General features: G+C 39.9%; 1 protein-coding gene across 1 annotated transcript in view; it reads left to right on the top strand.

The window, feature by feature from the left end:
* Window positions 1–25,953, top strand: part of LOC128646032 (SLAIN motif-containing protein-like) — a 131,697-nt gene that overhangs the window by 78,807 nt on the left and 26,937 nt on the right. Inside the window, exons 6-7 of the mRNA XM_053699438.1 lie at window positions 274–591; window positions 12,768–12,905. Coding sequence (XP_053555413.1) covers window positions 274–591; window positions 12,768–12,905 — 456 coding nt within the window. The remainder of the gene's footprint in view (window positions 1–273; window positions 592–12,767; window positions 12,906–25,953) is intronic.

Genomic DNA, 25,953 nt, shown 5'->3' with positions numbered 1-25,953 from the left:
CTTTATGAAAAGATGTGCGGGCCAACTTCTTAACACATGAGGGCCACATTAATATTTTGGAAACCTTAAGGGCCACATTAATTTATGAAGTTTATGCAAATTGTCTCATGAAGGAGTATTGCTCTAGAGACAGTAGTTCAGAAGTCCTAGACAACCATGTTTCTTCTGTAGTTTTCACTATTAAAATCTAGCACTGTGGAGTATAATTTAAATTAATCTGGCTTGAATTGCATGCTTTGTTTTTTTTATGCAAGTTATATTTACATTTTCCAGGTCTTAGACAGGACTACGCCTCAAGTTCTGCTTCTGTGTCACGGCGCAGCTCCAGTGCTTCATTACATTCATTACGGAGAGGCACCTTCAGTGATCAGGAGTTTGATACATACAGTTTGGAAGATGAGGATGACTGTGACTGCTCGCTCTCCTTCCGTAGCACACACCGATATTCCCCATCTCCTCTCAGTTCACCTCGGTGCCAATCACCTTCATCAACTAGTGAACATCTCAGGGCCTCAACCTCTCGCATCAGACCTCCCAGGAGATCCATTCAAAATACTGTGCAAGACCGAATGAAGCATGCAAACTGTGAAGGTAGGAAGTCTGGAAGCCTTACATTGTTGGTAACTCTGCTTAGTATTACTGCTGGTGTCTTATTTATTTATTTATTTATTTTTTTCTTAACTATCCTTTCTCTAGGGGATCTACTTGCTCTTTCTCTGGAGGATCTACTGATTTTCTTAACGTTTAATAATCTGCTTATTTAATTAAACATACCATCACCTGAATATGTATTTCTTCCTTTCATGCCTTTGCCCATTCAGGGTTCCCTATGGGAGCTGATTACTTTATTTCTCTTGCAAGGTGTATCCAGTCCACGGATTCATCCTTGTGGGATATTCTCATTCCCTACAGGAAGTGGCAAAGAGAGCACACAGCAGAGCTGTCCATATAGCTCCCCCTCTGGCTCCGCCCCCCAGTCATTCTCTTTGCCGCTCTAACAGGGCATCTCCACGGGGAGGGTAAAGTGAATGTGGTGTTAGATTTGTAGTTTTATATCTTCAATCAAAAGTTTGTTATTTTTAAATAGTACCGGTTTGTGCTATTTACTCTCTGGCAGAAATGTGATGAAGAATTCTGCTGAGAGGAAAATGATTTTAGCATGTTGTAACTAAAATCCATTGCTGTTCCCACACAGGACTGAGGAGTACCAGAAAACTTCAGTTGGGGGGAACAGTTTGCAGGCTTAACTGCTTTGAGGTATGTTAGTCATCTTTTTTTCTAGTCAAGACAAGATAATGCTAGAAGACTGACAAGATTCCCCATGTGGGAAGGGTAAGCCATGTTCTGAGACTTAGTATAGAACTAGAGGCTTATTTAAGAGGGCTCAATAGACTGGTTATCACTTTTGCAGGGCAATCGATTATTTTATTTAACAAAATACTCTTTATTGACACTTTTAAAGCACTTTTGGTGTGTTTATTTGGGGTTTTATTCCACATGGTATTATTTTTAGTCACCTAAATTGTGTTCTGAAGGCCCCACAGCTGTGGAGTGGGAGGGGCCTAATTTCGCGCCTCAGTTGCGCAGTTTATTCTGACAGATTTCCTTGCATGCTGCTTCACATGGGTCCAGAGACTGCTTGAGGACTTCAGGAGGCTTGATTTTCTCAAATCCAATCCTTAAGGGAAGGTAGGGCCACAGCAGGCTGCTGTGGCAAGGTGCTGTAGTTTATTAACCGGTTGTTTGCTTTAGACGGCTCCGGTTTGGGCATTAAAGGGTTAATCAGGCTGCAACTTGCTGTGCAATCATATCGAAGCATTAGGCACATACTGTAAAGATTTCAAGAGATTTGGTTCATTTTTCACAGTTTTGTAAAATTGTGTGCGCTTTTATTTCTTAAAGGCACAGTACCATTTATTGCAAATTTTATTTTTTACTTGATAAAGTGTTTTCCAAGCCTGCTTGTGTATAATACTAATCTGTTAAACATGTCTGACACTAAGGAAAAGCCTTGCTCTATGTGTTCAGAAGCCATAGTGGAAACCCCCACTCAAAATGTGTCCCAAGTGCACTAATGTGTCTATACACTTTAAAGATCATATTGTGTCACTTAAAAATATAGCCCTAGATGATTCTTTGACTGAAGGTAATGAGGATAGTCTGCCTTCCTCTCCCCATGTGTCATCACCAGTTACGCCCGCTCAAGCGATACCTAGTACCTCTAGTGCATTGGCACCTATTACATTGCAACAACTGGCGGCAGTCATGGATAATTCCCTTGCGGCCTTTCTATCCAAACCGCCAGTTTTTCCTAAAAAGCGCGATAGCTCTGTTTTGAGAACAGATGAGGAGCAGTCGGAAGCTTTGGGAGGTTTATCTGATGTACCCTCACAACACTCTGAAGTAGGGGCGAGGGATGTAATGTCTGAGGGAGAAATTTCTGACTCAGGAAAAGTTTCTCAGCGGGAGGAATCAGATTCACTAGCATTTAAATTGGAATACCTCCGCGTACTGCTTAGGGAGGTCTTATCAACTCTGGATGATTGTGACCCTATGGTGGTCCCAGAGAAATTGTGTAAAATGGACAAATATCTAGAAGTCCCTGTATACACTAATGTGTTTCCGATCCCTAAGAGGGTGGCGGATATTGTTGCTAGGGAGTGGGAGAGACCAGGTGTACCTTTTGTTCCCCCCCTATCTTTAAGAAAATGTTCCCCATAACTGATCCCAGGCGGGACGCGTGGCAGACGGTCTCTAAGGTAGAGGGAGCAGTTTCAACACTAGCCAAGCGCACAACCATACCAATAGAAGACAGTTGTGCTTTCAAAGATCCTATGGATAAAAAATTAGGTTTACTAAAGAAAATATTTGTTCAACAAGGTTTCCTTCTCCAACCTATTGCCTGCATTATTCCTATAACTACTGCAGCGGCTTTTTGGTTTGAGTCGCTGGAGGAGTCGCTCCAGAGGGAGACTTCATATGACGAAGTCATGGATAGAATTAATGCTCTAAAACTGGCTAATTCTTTTATCACAGATGGCGCTTTGCAATTAGCTAAGTTAGCGGCGAAAAATTCTTGTTTTGCCATCATGGCGCGCAGAGCGCTTTGGCTCAAGTAATGGTCGGCCGACGTGTCATCCAAAACAAAATTACTAAATATTCCTTTCAAGGGAAAGACCCTTTTCGGGCCCGAGTTGAGAGATTATTTCAGATATCACTGGGGGAAAGGGCCATGCCCTCCCGCAAGATAGGCCTTTTAAGGCTAAAAACAAGGCTAATTTTCGTTCCTTTCGCAACTTCAGGAGCGGTCCTGCTTCAACCTCTGCAACCGCAAAGCAAGAGGGTAACGCTTCACAGCCCAAGGCAACCTGGAAACCTTTGCAGGGCTGGAACAAGGGTAAACAGGCCAAAAAGCCTGCGGCTGCTATTAAGACAACATGAAGGGGTAGCCCTCGATCCGGGACCGGATCTGGTAGGGGGCAGACTCTCTCTCTTTGCTCCGGCTTGGGCAAGAGATGTTCCCGATCCCTGGGCATTAGAGATCGTTGCTCAGGGATATCTTCTAGAATTCAAGGACTCTCCTCCAAGGTGAAGGTTCCACATTTCTCGTCTGTCTACAGACCAGACAAAGAAAGAGGCGTTCTTACGCTGTGTAGAAGATCTACTCAAGATGGGAGTGATATATCCAGTTCCAATTACAGAACAAGGACTGGGTTTTTACTCAAACCTGTTTGTGGTTCCCAAAAAGGGAGGAACTTTCAGGCCAATCCTGGATCTAAAAATTCTAAACAAATTCCTCAGAGTTCCATCATTCAAAATGGAGACCATTCGGACAATCTTAACAATGATCCAGGAAGGTCAATATATGACTACCGTGGATCTAAAGGATGCGTACCTTCATATTCCTATCCACAAAGATCACCATCAGTTCCTAAGGTTCGCCTTTCTGGACAAGCATTACCAGTTTGTGGCCCTTCCCTTCGGGTTGGCCACCGCTCCCAGAATTTTCACAAAAGTGCTAGGGTCCCTTCTAGCGGTACTAAGACCACGGGGCATTGCAGTAGCACCTTATCTGGACAACATCTTAATGGCGTCGTCTTTTCCCAGAGCCAAGGCTCAAACGGAGATTGTTCTGGCCTTTCTAAGGTCTCACGGGAGGAAGGTGAACACCGAAAAAAGTTCTCTGTCCCCGCTCACAAGGGTTCCCTTCCTGGGAACATTAATAGACTCGGTAGAAATGAAAATATTTCTGACGGAGGTCAGAAGGTTAAAGCTTTTAAATACTTGCCGAGCTCTTCATTCCATTCCTCGGCCATCTGTACCTCAGTGCATGGAGGTAATCGGATTAATGGTAGCAGCAATGGACGTAGTCCCTTTTGCTCAAATTCATCTCAGGCCACTGCAATTGTGCATGCTCAAACAGTGGAATGGGGATTATGCAGATTTGTCTCCTCAAATCCAACTGGACCAGAAAACCAGAGATTCTCTTTTCTGGTGGTTGTCTCAGGATCACCTGTCTCAGGGAATGTGCTTTCGCAGACCGGAGTGGATCATTGTAACGACCGACGCCAGTCTGTTAGGCTGGGCGCGGTCTGGGGCTCCCTGAAAGCTCAGGGCCTATGCTCTCGGGAAGAGTCTCTTCTCCCTATAAACATTTTGGAACTAAGAGCGATATTCAACATGCTCCAGGCATGGCCTCAGCTAGCGGCGGCCAAATTCATCAGATTTCAGTCGGACAACATCACGACTGTAGCATACATCAATCATCAGGGAGGAACAAAGAGTTCCTTAGCGATGAAGGAAGTAACCAAAATAATCAAGTGGGCGGAGGATCACTCCTGCCATCTATCTGCAATTCACATCCCAGGAGTAGACAACTGGGAAGCGGATTTCCTAAGTCGTCAGACTTTTCACCCGGGGGAGTGGGAACTCCACCCGGAGGTTTTTGCTCAGCTGACCCAGCTATGGGGCATTCCAGAGTTGGATCTGATGGCGTCCCGTCAGAACACCAAACTTCCTCTTTACGGATCCAGGTCCAGGGACCCCAAGGCGGCATTGATTGATGCTCTAGTAGCGCCTTGGTCCTTCAGTCTAGCTTATGTCTTTCCACCGTTTCCCCTTCTCCCTTGGCTGGTAGGCAGAATCAAACAGGAGAAGGCCTCGGTAATTCTGATAGCGCCTGCGTGGCCACACAGGACTTGGTATGCAGACCTAGTGGACATGTCATCTGTCCCACCATGGACACTGCCAACGAGGCAGGATCTTCTAATACAGGGTCCATTCAAGCATCCAACTCTAGTTTCTCTGCAGCTGACTGCTTGGACATTGAACGCTTAATTCTATCCAAGCGTGGGTTCTCTGAATCAGTCATAGATACTCTGATCCAAGCTAGAAAGCCTGTCACCAGGAAAATTTACCATAAGATATGGCGGAAATATCTTTTTTGGTGTGGATCCAAGGGTTACTCGTGGAGTAAGATTAGGATTCCAAGGATATTGTCTTTTCTCCAAGAAGGATTGGAGAAAGGTTTGTCAGCTAGTTCCTTAAAGGGACAGATATCCGCTCTGTCTATCCTTTTACACAAGCGTCTGGCAGAAGTACCAGATGTTCAAGCGTTTGCACAGGCTTTAGTCAGAATCAAGCCTGTCTATAGACCTGTGGCTCCTCCATGGAGTCTAAATTTAGTTCTTTCAGTTCTTCAAGGGGTTCCGTTTGAACCTTTACATTCCATAGATATTAAGTTATTATCTTGGAAAGTTTTGTTTTTGGTAGCTATATCTTCTGCTCGAAGAGTTTCAGAATTGTCTGCTTTGCAGTGTAATTCACCCTATCTGGTGTTCCATGCAGATAAGGTAGTTTTGCGTACCAAACCTGGTTATCTTCCTAAAGTTGTTTCTAATAAGAACATTAACCAGGAAATCATTGTTCCTTCCCTGTGTCCTAATCCAGTTTCTAAGAATGAATGGCTTTTACACAATCTTGATGTGGTTCGTGCTTTGAAATTCTATTTACAAGCAACTAAGGATTTCAGACAAACATCATCTTTGTTTGTTGTCTATTCCGGTAAGAGGAGAGGTCAGAAAGTGACTGCTACCTCTCTTTCCTTCTGGTTGAAAAGCATCATCCAATTGGCTTATGAGATTGCTGGGCAGCAGCCTCCTGAACGAATTACAGCTCATTCCACCAGAGCTGTGGCTTCCACTTGGGCTTTCAAGAATGAAGCTTCTGTTGAACAGATTTGTAAGGCAGCGACTTGGTCTTCACTGCATACTTTTGCCAAATTTTTACAAATTCGATACTTTTGCTTCTTCGGAGGCTATTTTTGGGAGAAAGGTTTTGCAAGCAGTGGTGCCTTCCGTTTAGGTTACTTGTCTTGTTCCCTCCCTTCATCCGTGTCCTAAAGCTTTGGTATTGCTATCCCACAAGTAAGGATGAATCCGTGGACTGGATACACCTTGCAAGAGAAAACAGAATTTATGCTTGCCTGATAAATTACTTTCTCTTGCGGTGTATCCAGTCCACGGCCCGCCCTGGCAATTGTCAGGTTAAAATTTCTTGTTTAAACTACAGTCACCACTGCACCCTATGGTTTCTCCTTTTTCTTCTAACCGTCGGTTGAATGACTGGGGGGCGGAGCCAGAGGGGGAGCTATATGGACAGCTCTGCTGTGTGCTCTCTTTGCCACTTCCTGTAGGGAATGAGAATATCCCACAAGTAAGGATGAATCTGTGGACTGGATACACCGCAAGAGAAAGTAATTTATCAGGTAAGCATAAATTCTGTTTTTTTTGTGAGTTGCTTCTCTAGAAGTGTTTGTGCCGTAAATTGATGTGATCCGTTTATGACAGAACCTCAATACTGGAAACGGCAACACACTAGATTTATTTATTTACTTCTTTATGTATGTTTGTATGTATAATTTTATATTTATGGATACATAATCAGGTGTATTATTACAAAATAAATTAACTAAAGTAGAACCATATTAGTACTGGTGGGTATAATGGTCTGTGTAGTAATTCCTAAAATGTTTTCTTGAAAAACATTTTGGGTTTAGTTCCTTTATTATTCCGATAGAGAATACAATTCCCCAAAATAGTTTCTAATTTACTTCTATTATCAAATTTGCCTTGTTCTCATGATGTTCTTTATTGAAGAGATACCTAGGTAGCGTGCACATGCCTGAGGCACTACATGACAGGAAATAGTGCTGTCATCTAGCACTCTTGCTAATATATAACGTTGCAAAACTTCTGCCATATAGTGCTGCAGACACGTGCACACTCATGAGCCTACCTTCCTGCTTTTCAACAAAGAATAACAAGAAAACAAAGAATTTGATAATAGAAGTAAATTAAAAAGAGGTTTAAAATTGTATGTTCTATCTGAATCATGAAAGTTTTTTTGGGGGGTTTTATGTCCCTTTTTAAAGGGACAGTAAACCTACGAACTAATGTTATTTAATTCTGCACATAGTGCAGAATGATATAACATTAGCTTAGCACCAAGTTTATAAAACAAGAGATTGCAGAAATATTATATTTCAAAATGCAATTTTACTGACCACCATTCCTGACTGTACTGAGCGCGTCTTAATTTGCATAAGCGCATTGCAGACAGCCGGCCCGATTGCGCCATTAAACTGAATGTAGCCCGCTACCAAAGCGGGAGTGAGCTACATTCAGTTTAATGGCGTGATTGGGCCGGCTGGGACTAGACAGCGTGCCTGTGATGCACTTATGCAAATTAAGATACGCTCAGTAGAGTCAGGAGCAGCGGTCAGTAAAATTGCATTTTGAAATATAATACCTCTGCATTATTATATAACATCAGTTCGTAGGTTTACTGTCCCTTTAACTTTACACAGAATAAAAAGCATTATCTTGTGTGATTATCTGGGAAACAAAAAAGTTGATGGCTCCAAGTTTTTTCTGTTGCTGGATGCCATAAATACTGCAGGTTTAATGCACTGTGAAAATTGCTATAAAGATAGTACACAGATATTATCCTGGACAGAAAATTGGTTTAAAACTATAGATTACAATTACATGTTTTAAAAATTTAGAGGAATAGCAATACAAAACTACGTTTACTCACTGAAATCATCTGTACAGATTACAGGAACAACAACACAAAACCGTAAGTGAAACTACTTTATAAGCCCTGCAGAGGTTCCTGCCTGTGCACAACATCTCTCTAGACCGCATGTACCAAACATTTTATAGGACATTTCTTCTCAGAAAAAATATTCCAATTTTAAGCAACTTTCTAATTTAGTCCTATAATCCATTTTTCTTAGTTTTCTTGGTATCTTTATTTGAAAAGCAGGAATGTGAGCAAGAGACGGCTATGGGGAGGGAGCAAGAGAGGAAGAGACGGCTATGGGGAGGGAGCAAGAGATGGCTATGGGGATCGAGGGAGAGAGGAAGAGACAACACACATCCGTTATAGCCTGCTTCCACCCACCCCCGGCTATAAAGGATTTGTGTGGGGTTTTTTTTGTTTTATTTTACCATGTTAGGAAATCCGAAAATGTTAGCAACTTACTATTAGCTATTCAGCAGAATTACTAGCCAACATGTCTCATACATAATATAAGAAAAAGGAAACATCTTGAACTTCTGGGACTTGCAAGTAAAACATACTCATCTGCTCCTGCTCTGAAGCTAAGTTACTCACCGTCCTGAAACGATCGATGTCCCCAACAATAGACCTGGGCAGGGGAGCAGATGATGATGGCAGCTTAGACCTGGGCAGGGGAGCAGATGATGATGGCAGCTTGACGTTGAAATTCTTCAAGATCCCTGTGCTCCAGTCCAGACTACAAGTGGCAGCAGTCGACTTCAACCAACTTCCCGCCAGTACCTCGCTGAATCAGTCTATGCGGCTCCCATGTGCAGGGAGTTAATCAACGCGGGTCACGTTCTCCTGGTGCTGTCAATCACCAGGAAAACATGACGTCTCTGATTGGCTTCCTCGTTAGGAAGCATCAAGAGGGCTGCCTCCTATTGGTCCAATTTTCTGTGCTGATATATAGACAGCAAACAGGTGGCACTTCAGCACGGCTTTGGCTTTTCCTATTACCCATGTAGCGCAATGGAGAAAATCAGTCCTGTACGCTGCCTCTCAATAGTGTTACATGGGGGGCGAACGTCCCTGGATAATTGGTATCGGTACTCGGTCATAAACAACAACAAAATTGGTATTGGTGCATCCCTAGTAATAAGTATCAAACCTTCTTTCTTCATCTGCACTAACTCTATAACCCTAGCAGAGCTCCAGTTCATCCTAGGTAGGAACCAAACTGATTGAAGGATTTAAAGGAGGTGTGTGTGTGTGTGTGTTTACAGTATGTATGTATGATGTTGCAGTGTTTTTCTCCCATCGTCAAACTATCAGTGATAAACAAATTATCATACATTTAGCTCACCACATTTAAACCAGCAGTGAACTATATGCTGTCTTGTCCCAGACTTCTGATGTTATTCGCTTGTGACTGTTGCACATTATTAGTCTGTACATATGATGCTGTAAGTTTAAAAATAGTGTGATCTCACATACCATAAAATTGCATACATATGCAAGTTGTTATGCTTAAATCTTATACAGCACCTCTACATTCTATACTGTACTGTGTCGAACTACATATATACAGTATTTAAATTGGTGTTCTCCAGAGGACCTTTTTCTTCACTTCTGCAATTAATTTGTGCTTTGCATAGCAGAAAATGATATAATAGAAAATATTACACTGCCTCCACCCGGCTACTTCATAATGCCACACGGCTGGCAAAATTTTCTGTGGAGAACACTGTCTGTGTCTATGTATGTATGTATTTATGGATATATATATAGATGTATGTATGTATGTATGTATGTATGTATATATATATATATATATATATATATATATATATATATATATATATATATATATATATATATATATATATATATATATATATATATAATGTGTATGGATATATGATTCTAATAAAAAAGGTTGATTTAAATCTAGTGATCTAACTACTATAATGCTAGGTATGAACACACTCTTGTTTATTACCTCTGCTTGCTTTGGGGCACTGGAATAAAGTGTTCTGCTTCTGTTAGTTCCAAGCATGGGAGTTCTAGGGTGCAAGAGAGGAGGTGAGCTCTTCCTTTTGGTTTTCATGTTGAAATGAGGTGGCCAGTAAGATATGACATGTGGCTGTGAATGCAAAACTGTTTTTCAAGCCACAATGTAAGAAGGGCATAAAAAGGGCATTTTCCACGTACGAGGCACTATTTTCTTGATACTTGCAGAAAGTAATTTAGTATTGAGGCAAGTTGATTTTCGGCAGTGTATAGAGGTATTTATTAATTGATTAATTTATTATATGATTGCATCAGCCAATAGGATTTTTCCTACCTTAATTCCGATTGGCTGATAGGATTCTATCAGCCAATCGGAATTCAAGGGACGCCATCTTGGATGACGTCACTTAAAGAACCAATCATTCAGTCGTCGGATGAAGAGGATGCTCCGCGTCGGCTGGATTGAATATGGACCCGCTCCACTCCGGAAGGATGAAGATAGAAGATGCCACCTGGATGAAGACTTCTGCCACTTGGAGGACCTCTTCTGCCCGGATCGGATGAAGACTTCTGCCCCTCTGGAGGTCCACATGTGCCCGCCTGGGTGAAGACGTCTCAAGGTAGGGTGATCTTCAAGGGGGTAGTGTTAGGTTTTTTTAAGGGGGGATTGGGTGGGTTTTAGAGTAGGGTTGGGTGTGTGGGTGGTGGGTTTTAATGTTGGGGGGGGGGTATTATATTTTTTTTTACAGGTGAAAGAGCTGATTACTTTGGGCAATGCCCCGCAAAAGGCCCTTTTAAGGGCTATTTGTAATTTAGTATAGGGTAGGGAATTTTATTATTTTGTGGGGCTTTTTTATTTTATTAGGGGGATTAGATTAGGTGTCATTATTTTAAAATTCTTGTAATTCTTTTTTTATTTTCTGTAATTTAGTGTTTGTTTTCGTAATTTAGTTTATTTAATTTAATTGTAGGTAGTTTAGGTAATTAGTTTAATTATAGTGTAGTGTTAGGTGTAATTGTAATTTAGGTTAGGATTTATTTTACAGGTAAATTTGTACTTATTTTAACTAGGAAGTTATTAAATAGTTAATAACTATTTAATAACTATTGTACCTAGTTAAAATAAATACAATCTTGCCTGTAAAATAAATATAAATCCTAAGCTAGCTACAATGTAACTATTAGTTATATTGTAGCTAGCTTAGGGTTTATTTTATAGGTAAGTATTTAGTTTTAAATAGGATTAATTTATTTAATAGTAGTAAATTTTTTTCGTTTTATTTAAATTAGTGTTAGGTGTAATTGTAATTTAGGTTAGGATTTATTTTACAGGTAAATTTGTACTTATTTTAACTAGGAAGTTATTAAATAGTTAATAACTATTTAATAACTATTGTACCTAGTTAAAATAAATACAATCTTGCCTGTAAAATAAATATAAATCCTAAGCTAGCTACAATGTAACTATTAGTTATATTGTAGCTAGCTTAGGGTTTATTTTATAGGTAAGTATTTAGTTTTAAATAGGATTAATTTATTTAATAGTAGTAAATTTTTTTCGTTTTATTTAAATTATATATTTTAAATTTATATTTTTATATATATATATAATTATAATATATATATAATAATATTTATAATAAATATAATTTAAATAAAACGAAAAAAATTTACTACTATTAAATAAATTAATCCTATTTAAAACTAAATACTTACCTATAAAATAAACCCTAAGCTAGCTACAATATAACTAATAGTTACATTGTAGCTAGCTTAGGATTTATATTTATTTTACAGGCAAGATTGTATTTATTTTAACTAAGTTAGGGGGTGTTAGGGTTAGACTTAGGTTTAGGGGTTAATAAATTTAATATAGTAGCGGCGACGTTGGGGGCGGCAGATTAGGGGTTAATAAATGTAGGTAGGTGTCGGTGATGTTAGGGATGGCAGATTAGGGGTTAATAAAATTTAATTAGTGTTTGCGAGGCGGGAGTGCAGCGGTTTAGGGGTTAATATATTTATTAAAGTGGCGGCGATGTCCGGTCGGCAGATTAGGGGTTAAAGTTTTAATTTGCGGTAGGAGTCTTGACAGGAGAGGGTCTAACGCTCACTTTTTCAGGCGATCGTAATACCGGCGTTAGGCAAATCCCATTAAAAAGATAGGATACGCAATTAACGTAAGGGGATTTAAGGTATGCTAAAATCGCGGAAAAAAAGTGAGCGGTAGACCCTTTCCTGCCTGACTTGTAATACCAGCGGGCGTTAAAAAGTAGCGTTGGGACCCCTTAACGCTGCTTTTTAAGGCTAACGCAAGACTCGTAATTCAGCCGAGAGTTTGTTCTGTATCTGAATATTAGTTTGTGATTGGTTAGCAAGGGTTCTTTTGTTCTGGGGGACAGGGAAATAAGTGAAAAGAATACACATAAAACAATATACTCATTTGACAAAATAAAGCTGCAGTTTTCATTACAAACCTTCATATATAAGAACAATTTTGCAATCATGAAGTTTTACATGTAGTTTTACAATTTCTGTTTAGTGTCCCTTTAAGGAAGGTTTGAGGGAGGAAGGTTGAAAAGTTTGAGTTGAAAGGTTGCGTTTTATTTTAATTATCTAGTATGTCACTCATATATGTGAGCAGTGAAGATAATTGTGTTTCTTTACTGTACATTTCTATTTCTTTATTTCAGATGAGTTACGCCACAGTATGCCTAACTTGGCGAAAACAAGTTTACGTTCTCTTGAAGCCGTAAGAAGCAGTCGTAGTTTGGAGTCTGATCTTCAGGGTCCAGGCAGCCGATTAACAAGAATCCAACCGTCTTCAATGAGTAATATGATTTAAGCAAATTTTATTTATAAAAGCAATTTGCAGTATTTTATGCTACATCCTAGAATATTCATTTTCCATTATAGTGCATTAAAGAAACATGAAACCCCATATGTTTCTTTCATGATTTAAATCGGGGTTCTTCAAACTTTTTTCCTCAAGACCCAGTTCAATGATACAAAATACTTTCATGACCCTATTTGTATTCTTGGTCTGAAAATTTCTGAAGTAATATACAAGATTTTTCGCAAAGTGACTATTTTGTGAGCATTTTATTCCTGATTGTAGTCAAATTTGAAAGTGTTGTATAGGTAATACACACACTCTCTTAAAACACACACACACACTCTCATACAACACACACACAACATACAACACACACACCAGAAACTCTCATAACACACACACAAGTCGCGACCCAGTAAACATGGTGTTGTGACCCAGTAATGGGTCCTGACCCATGGTTTGAAGAACCCTGATTTAGATAGAGCATGCAATTGTAAAAAACGTTCTTATTTAATTCTATTAGCAAATATTTCTTTGTTCTGTTGGTATCTTTGTTGAAAAGCAGTTACGTCCGGTCAGGAGCTTGCACGTCTGTAGCACTATATGACAGCAGTTGCAAGAATGTTATCCATTTGCACTAGATGGCAACACTGTCATGTAGTGCTCCAGACACCTTACCTAGGTATAATACCATGGGAACTAAGCTAATTTGATAATACAATTAAAAGAAAAAAAAAATCCAATTTACTTCTATGTCTGTATTATAAAATATTTTTGGGGGGTTTCATATAAATACCCTATAAGTATCTAGTATCTCCAGTTTTTTTTCTTTTTCAAGTTAGTCTTACCTTTTCATTTTATTCCTATGTCAATACTCACCAAGCCAGATACTTGTTACTTAAATGCCTCCTTCTCTAAAATCTGAAACAGGGAGGGGTATTTGATTAAGTTAGTATGAGAATGAGCAAATACGTACTACATACATATTAGAGCATGGATTGACAAATGCATTTAACATTTAGAATATGAAGAGAGAGACACTTTTTAGAAGTTGTGTCAAGATTAGAAAAACATACATGTTTCCATTTCCAAACGTATGTCCCAGTGCTTACTAAAACAACCTTTTTTTTTTTTTTTTTAATACTTGTAGAGGTGTTATCCTATCCACTAGTAGAGCCTTGTGAGTTTTCCTTATAAAAAAAAGGCAGAAATGAGTCTATCCTGTGCACAAAATGTGAATAGACACTTAAATTCTTAAAATACTGGTTAAAAATATATATATATTTCTCCAACATAGGTGTGTCCGGTCCACGGCGTCATCCTTACTTGTGGGATATTCTCTTCCCCAACAGGAAATGGCAAAGAGCCCAGCAAAGCTGGTCACATGATCCCTCCTAGGCTCCGCCTTCCCCAGTCATTCTCTTTGCCGTTGTACAGGCAACATCTCCACGGAGATGGCTTAGAGTTTTTTAGTGTTTAAACCTGGTTTTCTTCCGAAAGTTGTTTCTAACAAAGACATTAACCAGGAGATAGTCGTGCCTTCTTTGTGTCCGAATCCAGTTTCAAAGAAGGAACGTTTGTTGCACAATTTGGATGTTGTTCGTGCTCTAAAATTCTATTTAGATGCTACAAAGGATTTTAGACAAACATCTTCCTTGTTTGTTGTTTATTCTGGTAAAAGGAGAGGTCAAAAAGCAACTTCTACCTCTCTCTCTTTTTGGATTAAAAGCATCATCAGATTGGCTTACGAGACTGCCGGACGGCAGCCTCCTGAAAGAATCACAGCTCATTCCACTAGGGCTGTGGCTTCCACATGGGCCTTCAAGAACGAGGCTTCTGTTGATCAGATATGTAAGGCAGCGACTTGGTCTTCACTGCACACTTCTACTAAATTTTACAAGTTTGATACTTTTGCTTCTTCTGAGGCTATTTTTGGGAGAAAGGTTTTGCAAGCCGTGGTGCCTTCCATCTAGGTGACCTGATTTGCTCCCTCCCTTCATCCGTGTCCTAAAGCTTTGGTATTGGTTCCCACAAGTAAGGATGACGCCGTGGACCGGACACACCTATGTTGGAGAAAACAGAATTTATGTTTACCTGATAAATTACTTTCTCCAACGGTGTGTCCGGTCCACGGCCCACCCTGGTTTTTTAATCAGGTCTGATAATTTATTTTCTTTAACTACAGTCACCACGGTATCATATGGTTTCTCCTATGCAAATATTCCTCCTTTACGTCGGTCGAATGACTGGGGAAGGCGGAGCCTAGGAGGGATCATGTGACCAGCTTTGCTGGGCTCTTTGCCATTTCCTGTTGGGGAAGAGAATATCCCACAAGTAAGGATGACGCCGTGGACCGGACACACCGTTGGAGAAAGTAATTTATCAGGTAAACATAAATTCTGTTATTTATTAAGAGACAGTAGTTATAGGGATGGATATATATATATATATATATATATATATATATATATATATATATATATATATATATATATATATATATAATTCACTGCACATTAGAAAACATTTATCATATTTAATATCAATGAAATAAATTTGTTAAAACAAATGAAGCAAGTCTGACTTGTTAAGACATTTTATTTCTTACAATGTACATTGTGCACTTGTACTGCTAGCTCAGCATACTAACAGGTAGGCCATTCTTGTGCAGTGATATGTACAGCATCCTTATCTGGTGCTGCAATTAGGTGGTTCCAGATACATGGGTACGGCCCCTAATCCAGATCTTCTGGTAAGGGGCAGATAACGCCTTTTTCATTCTGTTCAAGATCCTTGGGTTCTGAACATTATTTCCCAAGGATACAGAATTAGGTTTCAGATCAAGGCCTCCCAAGGGAAGGTTTCTTCTATCTCATGTTCCAAAGACTCTTGTAAAAGCAAGAGCCTTTTCCAGTCTATTTCAGATCTGGTGTCTATGGGTGTAATTGTTCCAGTTCTGGAATTGTTCCCAAGAAAGAAGGAACTTACAGATCTGTTCTGTACTTGAAAACTTTAAACAAGTTTCTCTGGGTTCCTCCTTTCAAGATGCAAGCTATTCATATTATCCTTTCTCTTGTTCAACAGTGACAATTCATGTTTTCTGTATATCCGAAGAATGCTCATCCTTTATATCCCTATTCAATGGGTTCATCATCAATTTCTAAGGTTTGCATATTCAGTTTGCTGCTCTTCCGTTTTGGTCTGGCTTCCACTCCCAGAATCTTATGAAGGTTCTGGGGACTTTTATCTGTGATAAGAACTGTGTGTTGGTGGTTCCTTACCTGGATTATCTATTGCCACAGGCTCCATCTATACATTTAGCAGTTTTTAATATGTCTCTTGAATAAATGTTATAAGGTAAAAATGTATTAATAAAAAGGTGCAATGCTCACAAGAACATCTTCCATTCATAAGTCGCAACTTTGCAGACCAGCAAAAGGCTATGGGGTGGGGTTGAAAAAAATCTCTGAGAGACAGTCATCAATCAATGTGCTGCTGCTTTGCTGCACTGCTTTGTATTTGACTGTTCTCTAAAAACAATGCTTAATTCTGGCTGCACTGTATTAAAGATAACGTACACAGTGTAACCAGAGCACAGCACTGTTTGAAGAGAAAAGGCTGATGTGGAGCATTGCTGCAAAGCGAAAACACTAGCAGTTCCTGCATGTTCTTTATGCAGACATGCAATGACCACTCAGATCACAGCATGTTCTGTCTTGGTGGTTACTAAATACTTGATTCTCTAATAGTTTTGTGCCGATAAAATATATATAAAAAAATAGTCTTAGTCTTTCCAGTCCTATAAATTAAATAAAACTTGCAGCCGGCAAGTTTTATTTAATTTTCGCGCCACACTTTTGAATTTCTCAGCTAAATAGCAAGTCACCGCTAGATGGCGCTATTTAGCTGTGAAATGTAAAATTGGAGATGTTGGAATATATCCGGCGTTTGACCGCATACGGTAAAACACTTTGTCGGATATATTCCGACAAAGGACTTGAAAGGGTTAAACAACTTTTCAATTCACTTTCATTATCTAAATGTGCACAATATTTTTATATGCACACCTTCTGAAGCTCACAGAATGTACGTATATTCATTTTGTGGTTGGCTGATGGCTGTCACATGATGCAGTGAGAAGGAAAATAAAACTAACAAACATGTCAGAAAAAAAATCTACTACTTGTGAAATTCAATCTAAGTGCTTTTGCATTTTCTATTATGCATTTTTTGATTATGGAGTTCTACTGTGTTTAGTGGTATTTAAGACCTATATTACAAGGTTTGGGCTATTTTTAGTAGAAGGTATGCTTTGGTTTGTTTCCTTTTTTAATGTTTTTTTTTTTTTTTATAGGAATTTTGCATCGTTTTTCAGAATTTCCGTTTTCTTCAAAATGGCACAGACATGGGTTTATCTAATAGTTAGTTGCAAGTTCAGATTTCTGTGCTTTTGGTTCTTTTCCATTAAGAGATTGCTCTTCACCTTGTTTTGACATTCTTTCAGTCTCTGAAAAGATTTTTGATTTCAGAGATCTTATTTATTTTTTGGATCATAGTTTGGTTCTTTATTTTCTTCAGCATTATTTAGAGCATTTACACAAGGTTTCAAAAGATCTCCTTGTAGCCTATCCAGCAGCAAGGCATTTCTGAGCTGTGTGTTCCTCTTTGTGTTCTGCCTTGTGTGTGTTTTATTTTATTTTATTTTTTTTAAACCCATGAAGGTAAGGCAGTTTTTGTAACTCACCTTTGTTTCCTACTAAAAGGTGTTTCTTAAAAGATTATTAATTCTGACATTTTGGTTGCTCCATGTCATTCAATTTCTTAGAACAGTCAAAAGTGTGTGTTGTTCACAGATTTGAATTTATCAGAGTATCCAAATCTTATTTCAAAGCTACCAAGAAAACCAGCAATTCTACATCTTAGTCTCCATTTTGTTGTCAAAAAGAATAAAAAACAACTTCATTCAAATGTAAAAATCCAGACTCATTTCATTAGGTCTGTTGCGGCATCCTACATCTCTTAAAAGGAAGTTTTAGTTAAACAGGTAGACAAGGTTGTCCTCCTTAAATACTTTAAATAAATGTTATCCTTTCAATGTTTTTGCATCAGGATAAGAAGCATTAACTAGAAATGTCTTGCACAAAGTTTCCTCCTCAAACCAAAGCGTGGGGTTTCTTCTTACCTATGGCATAAGCTTCAGCTTTGGTAGATACCCACTGCTGACTATGAGAAGCTTCTTACACCTTTTTAAAGAGTGATTGATTTCTTGCTACTCCATTTTCAATAACTTATTTCATTTACAAAATAAGAGACCTCAAATACACACGTCTGTGGTAAAACAGGTCTCCAGCATTACTCATGGGACGTTTGCATGAGATAATAATACAGGCTAGTAGCAGCACATCTTATGCTATTTCTAAATGTCTGAGCAGCCTACTTTTCAGATGTTTAAGTATTGGATATAATTAAAAAAAAAAAACACACCATATTGTATTCAAGCTCCAACAAAATATTTTTCCAAGAAGTGTTCTATATTTATTTTAAAATGCTTTATAAACACTAATTATATATTATAGTCTTTAAAATAAACAAACATATTACTCACATAATAATTCTCACCTTTTGGGATGCATATCTGCTGAAAAAAAAGACTTGCATTCACTCAAAATCACCAACTTTAATACTTGCAGTGCAAAAACCCAGAAAACCATTAACTTTTAAGAATTGTATAAAAGAAAGAGGCAACATATGCAGTCTAGTCTCATTGCACTGACACTCAATATTGTACTGCAATTTAATTTGACCTGGGTACTGTATAAGCTGCTCTGAGTGGTGTATGTAGTAATACTTGGCATGATAGAAATATAGATATTGATGGCAGATAAGAGCCATAGGCCCAGCAAGCCTGCCCGATATTTCCTTAAACTTATCCAGTTGCTAGGATAGCCTTATGCTTGTTCCAGACATAGTCCCTTCAAACACCGTTTATTGTCAATTGCTGTTTGGATACCCTGTCCATTAAAACGTTTGAACCAGCTGTCATCGAGTGCTTCTCACATCCTTTGTTTTGTGCTATTCTTAAAGTCCCCCACAGTGTTTGTCATTATCACCTCTTGTGGAAGTTTATTCCATGAGTCAATTGCCCTTTCTGTAAAGAAGAGATTACTCAAATTACTACCCTTCAGCTTGAGATCATGACCCCTTGTTCTTGATTTTTCCTTTTTATGTAAAATACTCACTGGCTCAGCTTTACTAAGCCCTTTAATATACTTGAAAGTTGCCATCATATAACCTCTTTCCCTTCTCTCCTCTAAGCTATACATATTTAGGTGCTTGTTTTATAGAAGTCAATGTAGTTGGAAGAATCTAAAAATACAAACTACCTTCTAGTCTGGCACCTATGTTTGCTCTTTACAGAGGCTGATGAGAAACAGTCGGAATGAGTTTCTCAGCCAACATGACCTCCTTTCTGAAGAGGAACAAATGTTTAGAAAGTATGAATTATTTGTAGAAGGGTTCTTTAATTACCTAATTTTAAAATTAAACATCTTTATTAGGTAAATATTTTTATAGTAAAAGATAGAATGTGCATTATTTAGTGAGTTAAAATTATTTACAGCAGTTTAGTTTTAGACAGGACTTAATTACATACATGGGTTTTAGATTATAGATGTACAGCAGAAATCCTATATCATACTTTTGAAAATATTCTATAGGTATAGAGCAGGGGTATCAAACTGGCAGCCTGCGGGCCTCATGTGGCCCACAACCTTATTTTGTGCGGCCCACGCTGCCTCCAAGAAAAATATAAAAAATAATATGCTTATTACTTAGTGTGTGCGCTTACTGTTGGAGTAGGTTGCACGTATGCGCATCCCTATTGTGACTGTATCCCTTTTGTTCTGGCATTGTGATTCACTTCTTGTATAGTGAGCAGCTGCGCTACGGTAGTGAAAACATTAAATCCCCTCAGTCTCTAACAAGTAACATTGTTATTAAAAAGAAAAGACAAATACAGATAAGTGTAACAATTTGACACATGCAGCACTTCTTTATGTTTGTATTACTATGGCAGCACTGATTTCACGCATCATTTTTGGCCATTCCTTTCCTCTATTTTCTCTAACTAAAATTACATACTTTATATTTTATAAGTATTTATTTCTCCTGTTAAGTGTAGTCAGTCCACGGGTCATCCATTACTTATGGGATATTAACTCCTCCCTAACAGGAAGTGCAAGAGGATCACTCAAGCAGAGCTGCTATATAGCTCCTCCCCTCTACGTCACACCCAGTCATTCTCTTGCACCTAACTAATAGATAGGATGTGTGAGAGGAGTGTGGTTATTAAATTTAGTTTTTTATTACTTCAATCAAAAGTTTGTTGTTTTAAAACAGCACCAGAGTGTGTTGTTTCTTCTCAGGCAGTATTAGAAGAAGAATCTACCTGAGTTTGTATATGATCTTAGCGGACGTAACTAAGATCCATTTGCTGTTCTCGGCCATTCTGAGGAGCGAGGTAACTTCAGAACAGGGGACAGCGGGCAGGGTTCACCTGCAAAGAGGTATGTTGCAGTATATTATTTTCTAAGGAATGGAATTGACTGAGAAAATACTGCTAATACCAATATAATGTAAGTACAGCCTTAAATGCAGTAGTAGCAACTGGTATCAGGCTGTTATGTATGTATGTTGGCACTAAAGTATTTCTGGGGAATGGCACTTCACTAAGAAAATACGGTATACATATAACTTATAGCCTTTCTGCAGTGATAGCGACTAGCAACAGGCTTTTATTATTATTTCATATATTTAAAACGTTTACTGGCAGGTTAATCGTTTTTCTCTCTGAGGTACTTGGTGAAAATTTATGGGCATTATTTTCCACTTGGCTGTCGTTAATTTCTCCAACATAGGTGTGTCCGGTCCACGGCGTCATCCTTACTTGTGGGATATTCTCTTCCCCAACAGGAAATGGCAAAGAGCCCAGCAAAGCTGGTCACATGATCCCTCCTAGGCTCCGCCTACCCCAGTCATTCTCTTTGCCGTTGTACAGGCAACATCTCCACGGAGATGGCTTAGAGTTTTTTAGTGTTTAACTGTAGTTTTTATTATTCAATCAAGAGTTTGTTATTTTAAAATAGTGCTGGTATGTACTATTTACTCAGAAACAGAAAAGAGATGAAGATTTCTGTTTGTATGAGGAAAATGATTTTAGCACCGTAACTAAAATCCATGGCTGTTCCACACAGGACTGTTGAGAGCAATTAACTTCAGTTGGGGGAACAGTGTGCAGTCTCTTACTGCTTGAGGTATGACACATTCTAACAAGACGATGTAATGCTGGAAGCTGTCATTTTCCCTATGGGATCCGGTAAGCCATGTTTATTAAGATAGTAAATAAGGGCTTCACAAGGGCTTATTAAGACTGTAGACTTTTTCTGGGCTAAATCGATTCATTATTAACACATATTTAGCCTTGAGGAATCATTTATTCTGGGTATTTTGATATGATTATATCGGCAGGCACTGTTTTAGACACCTTATTCTTTAGGGGCTTTCCCTAATCATAGTCAGAGCCTCATTTTCGCGCCGGTATGGCGCACTTGTTTTTGAGGACAGCATGGCATGCAGCTGCATGTGTGTGGAGCTCTGATACATAGAAAAGTCTTTCTGAAGGCATCATTTGGTATCGTATTCCCCTTTGGGCTTGGTTGGGTCTCAGCAAAGCAGATTCCAGGGACTGTAAAGGGGTTAAATATAAAAACGGCTCCGGTTCCGTTATTTTAAGGGTTAAAGCTTCCAAATTTGGTGTGCAATACTTTTAAGGCTTTAAGACACTGTGGTGAAATTTTGGTGAATTTTGAACAATTCCTTCATACTTTTTCGCAATTGCAGTAATAAAGTGTGTTTAGTTTAAAATTTAAAGTGACAGTAACGGTTTTATTTTAAAACGTTTTTTGTGCTTTGTTATCAAGTTTATGCCTGTTTAACATGTCTGAACTACCAGATAGATTGTGTTCTGACTGTGGGGAAACCAAGGTTCCTTCTCATTTAACTATATGTATTTTATGTCATAAAAAAATTTAGTAAAAATGATGCCCAAGATGATTCCTCAAGTGAGGGGAGTAAGCATGGTACTGCATCATCCCCTCCTTCGTCTACAACAGTCTTGCCCATACAGGAGGCCCCTAGTACATCTAGTGCGCCAATACTCCTTACTATGCAACATTTAACGGCTGTAATGGATAATTCTATCAAAAACATTTTAGCCAATATGCCCACTTATCAGCGAAAGCGCGACTGCTCTGTTTTAGAAAATTCTGTAGAGCATGAGAACGCTGATGATATGGTTTCTGAAGGGCCCCTACACCAGTCTGAGGGGGCCAGGGAGGTTTTGTCTGAGGGAGAAATTTCAGATTCAGGAAACATTTCTCAACAAGCTGAACCTGATGTGATTACTTTTAAATTTAAGTTGGAACATCTCCGCGCTCTGCTTAAGGAGGTGTTATCCAATTTGGATGATTGTGATTATCTGGTCATTCCAGAACCACTATGTAAAATGGAAAAGTTCTTAGAGGCCCCGGGGCCCCCCGAAGCTTTTCCTATATCCAAGCGGGTGGCGTACATTGTTAGTAAAGAATGGGACAGGCCCGGTATACCTTTAGTACCTCCCCCCATATTTATAAAATTGTTTTCCTATAGTCGACCCCAGAAAGGACTGATGGCAGACAGTCCCCAAGGTCGAGGGGGCGGTTTCTACTCTACACAAGCGCGCCACTATACCCATAGAAGATAGTTGTGCTTTCCAAGATCCTATGGATAAAAAATTAGAAGGTCTGCTAAAGATGTTTGTTCAGCAAGGTTCCCTTCTACAACCAATTGCATGCATTGTCCCTGTCACTGCAGCCGCGTGTTTCTAGTTTGATGAGCTAGGAAAGGCGATTATTAGTAATTCTTCTTCTTATGAGGAGATTATGGACAGAATTCGTGCTCTTAAATTGGCTAATTCTTTCACCCTAGACGCCACCTTGCAATTGGCTAGGTTAGCGGCGAAAAAATTCTGGGTTTGCTATTGTGGCGCAGAGCGCTTTGGTTAAAATCTTGGGCAGCGGATGCGTCTTCCAAGAACAAATTGCTTGACATTCCTTTCAAGGGGAAAACACTCTTTGGCCCTGACTTGAAAGAGATTATCTCTGATATCACTGGGGGCAAGGGCCACGCCCTTCCTCAGGATAGGTCTTTTCAAGACCAAAAATAAACCTAAGTTTCGTCCCTTTCGCAGAAACGGATCAGCCCCAAGGGCTACGTCCTCTAAGCAGGAAGGTAATACTTCTCAAGCCAATCCAGCCTGGAGACCTATGCAAGGCTGGAACAAAGGAAAGCAGGCCAGGAAACCTGCCACTGCTACCAAGACAGCATGAAATGCGGGCCCCCGATCCGGGACCGGATCTGGTGGGGGGCAGACTCTCTCTCTTCGCTCAGGCTTGGGCAAGAGATGTTCTGGATCCTTGGGCGCTAGAAATAGTCTCCCAAGGTTATTCTCTGGAGTTCAAGGGGCTTCCTCCAAGGGGGAGGTTCCACAGGTCTCAGTTGTCTTCAGACCACATAAGAAGACAGGCATTCTTACATTGGGTAGAAGACCTGCTAAAAATGGGAGTGATTCATCCTGTTCCATTAGGAGAACAAGGGATGGGGTTCTACTCCAATCTGTTCATAGTTCCCAAAAAAGAGGGAACGTTCAGACCAATCTTAGATCTCTAGATCTTGAACAAGTTCTCAAGGTTCCATCGTTCAAGATGGAAACCATTCGAACACTTCTTCCTTCCATCCAGGAAGGTCAATTCATGACCAAGGTGGATTTCAAGGATGCGTATCTACATATTCCTATCCACAAGGAACATCATCGGTTCCTAAGGTTTGCATTCCTGGACAAGCATTTCCAGTTCGTGGCGTTTTCTTTCGGATTAGCCACTGCTCCTAGGATTTTCTCATAGGTACTAGGGTCCCTTCTGGCGGTGCTAAGACCAAGGGGCATTGCTGTAGTACCTTACTTGGACGACATTCTGATTCGAGCGTCGTCCCTTCCTCAAGTAAAGGCTCACACGGACATTGTCCTGGCCTTTCTCAGATCTCACGGATGGAAAGTGAACGTGGAAAAGAGTTCTCTATCTCCGTCAACGAGGGTTCCCTTCTTGGGAACTATAATAGACTCCTTTGAAATGAGGATTTTTCTGACAGAAGCCAGAAAAACAAAACTTCTAGACTCTTGTCGGATACTTCATTCCGTTCCTCTTCCTTCCATAGCGCAGTGCATGGAAGTGATAGGTTTGATGGTAGCGGCAATGGACATAGTTCCTTTTGTGCGCATTCATCTAAGACCATTACAACTGTTCATGCTCAGTCAGTGGTATGGGGACTATTCAGACTTGTCTCCGAAGATACAAGTAAATCAGAGGACCAGAGACTCATTCCGTTGGTGGCTGTCCCTGGACAACCTGTCACAAGGGATGACCTTCCGCAGACCAGAGTGGGTCATTGTCACGACCGACGCCAGTCTGATGGGCTGGGGCGCGGTCTGGGGATCCCTGAAAGCTCAGGGTCTTTGGTCTCGGGTAGAATCTCTTCTACCGATAAATATTCTGGAACTGAGAGCGATATTCAATGCTCTCAAAGCTTGGCCTCAGCTAGCGAGGGCCAAGTTCATACATCAACCATCAGGGGGGAACAAGGAGTTCCCTAGCGATGGAAGAAGTGACCAAAATCATTCTATGGGCGGAGTCTCACTCCTGCCACCTGTCTGCTATCCACATCCCAGGAGTGGAAAATTGGGAAGCGGATTTTCTGAGTCGTCAGACATTGCATCCGGGGGAGTGGGAACTCCATCCGGAAATCTTTGCCCAAGTCACTCAACCGTGGGGCATTCCAGACATGGATCTGATGGCCTCTCGTCAGAACTTCAGAGTTCCTCACTACGGGTACAGATCCAGGGATCCCAAGGCGGCTCTAGTGGATGCACTAGTAGCACCTTGGACCTTCAAACTAGCTTATGTGTTCCCGCCGTTTCCTCTCATCCCCAGGCTGGTAGCCAGGATCAATCAGGAGAGGGCGTCAGTGATTTTGATAGCTCCTGCGTGGCCACGCAGGACTTGGTATGCAGATCTGGTGAATATGTCATCGGCTCCACCATGGAAGCTACCTTTGAGAGACCTTCTTGTTCTAGGTCCGTTCGACCCACTCCAGCTGACTGCTTGGAGATTGAACGCTTGATCTTATCAAAGCGAGGGTTCTCAGATTCTGTTATTAATACTCTTGTTCAGGCCTGAAAGCCTGTAACCAGAAAAATTACCACATAATTTGGTATATCTGTTGGTGTGAATCTGCAGGATTCCCTTGGGACAAGGTTAAGATTCCTAAGAGTCTATCCTTCCTTCGAGAAGGATTGGAAAAAGGATTATCTGCAAGTTCCTTGATGGGACAGATTTCTGCCTTGTCTGTGTTACTTCACAAAAAGCTGGCAGCTGTGCCAGATGTTCTAGCCTTTGTTCAGGCTCTGGTTAGAATCAAGCCTGTTTACAAAATTTTGACTCCTCCTTGGAGTCTCAACCTAGTTCTTTCAGTTCTTCAGGGGGTTCCGTTTGAACCCTTACATTCCGTTGATATTAAGTTATTATCTTGGAAAGTTTTGTTTTTGGTTGCAATTTCTTCTGCTAGAAGAGTTTCAGAATTATCTGCTCTGCAGTGTTCTTCTCCTTATCTGGTGTTTCATGCAGATAAGGTGGTTTTGCGTACTAAACCTGGTTTTCTTCCAAAAGTTGTTTCTAACAAAAACATTAACCAGGAGATAGTTGTGCCTTCTTTGTGTCCTAATCCAGTTTCAAAGAAGGAACGTTTGTTGCACAACTTGGATGTAGTTCGTGCTCTCAAATTTTACTTAGCAGCTACTAAGGATTTCAGACAAACTTGTCTTTGTTTGTTGTTTATTCTGGTAAACGGAGAGGTCAAAAAGCAACTTCTACCTCTCTCTCCTTCTGGATTAAAAG

The sequence above is a fragment of the Bombina bombina genome, chromosome 1 (assembly GCF_027579735.1).
Source record: "Bombina bombina isolate aBomBom1 chromosome 1, aBomBom1.pri, whole genome shotgun sequence".
Taxonomy (NCBI): domain Eukaryota; kingdom Metazoa; phylum Chordata; class Amphibia; order Anura; family Bombinatoridae; genus Bombina; species Bombina bombina.
The sequence above is the reverse complement of the archived record's forward strand: the minus strand, read 5'-3'. Positions and strand labels throughout refer to the sequence as shown.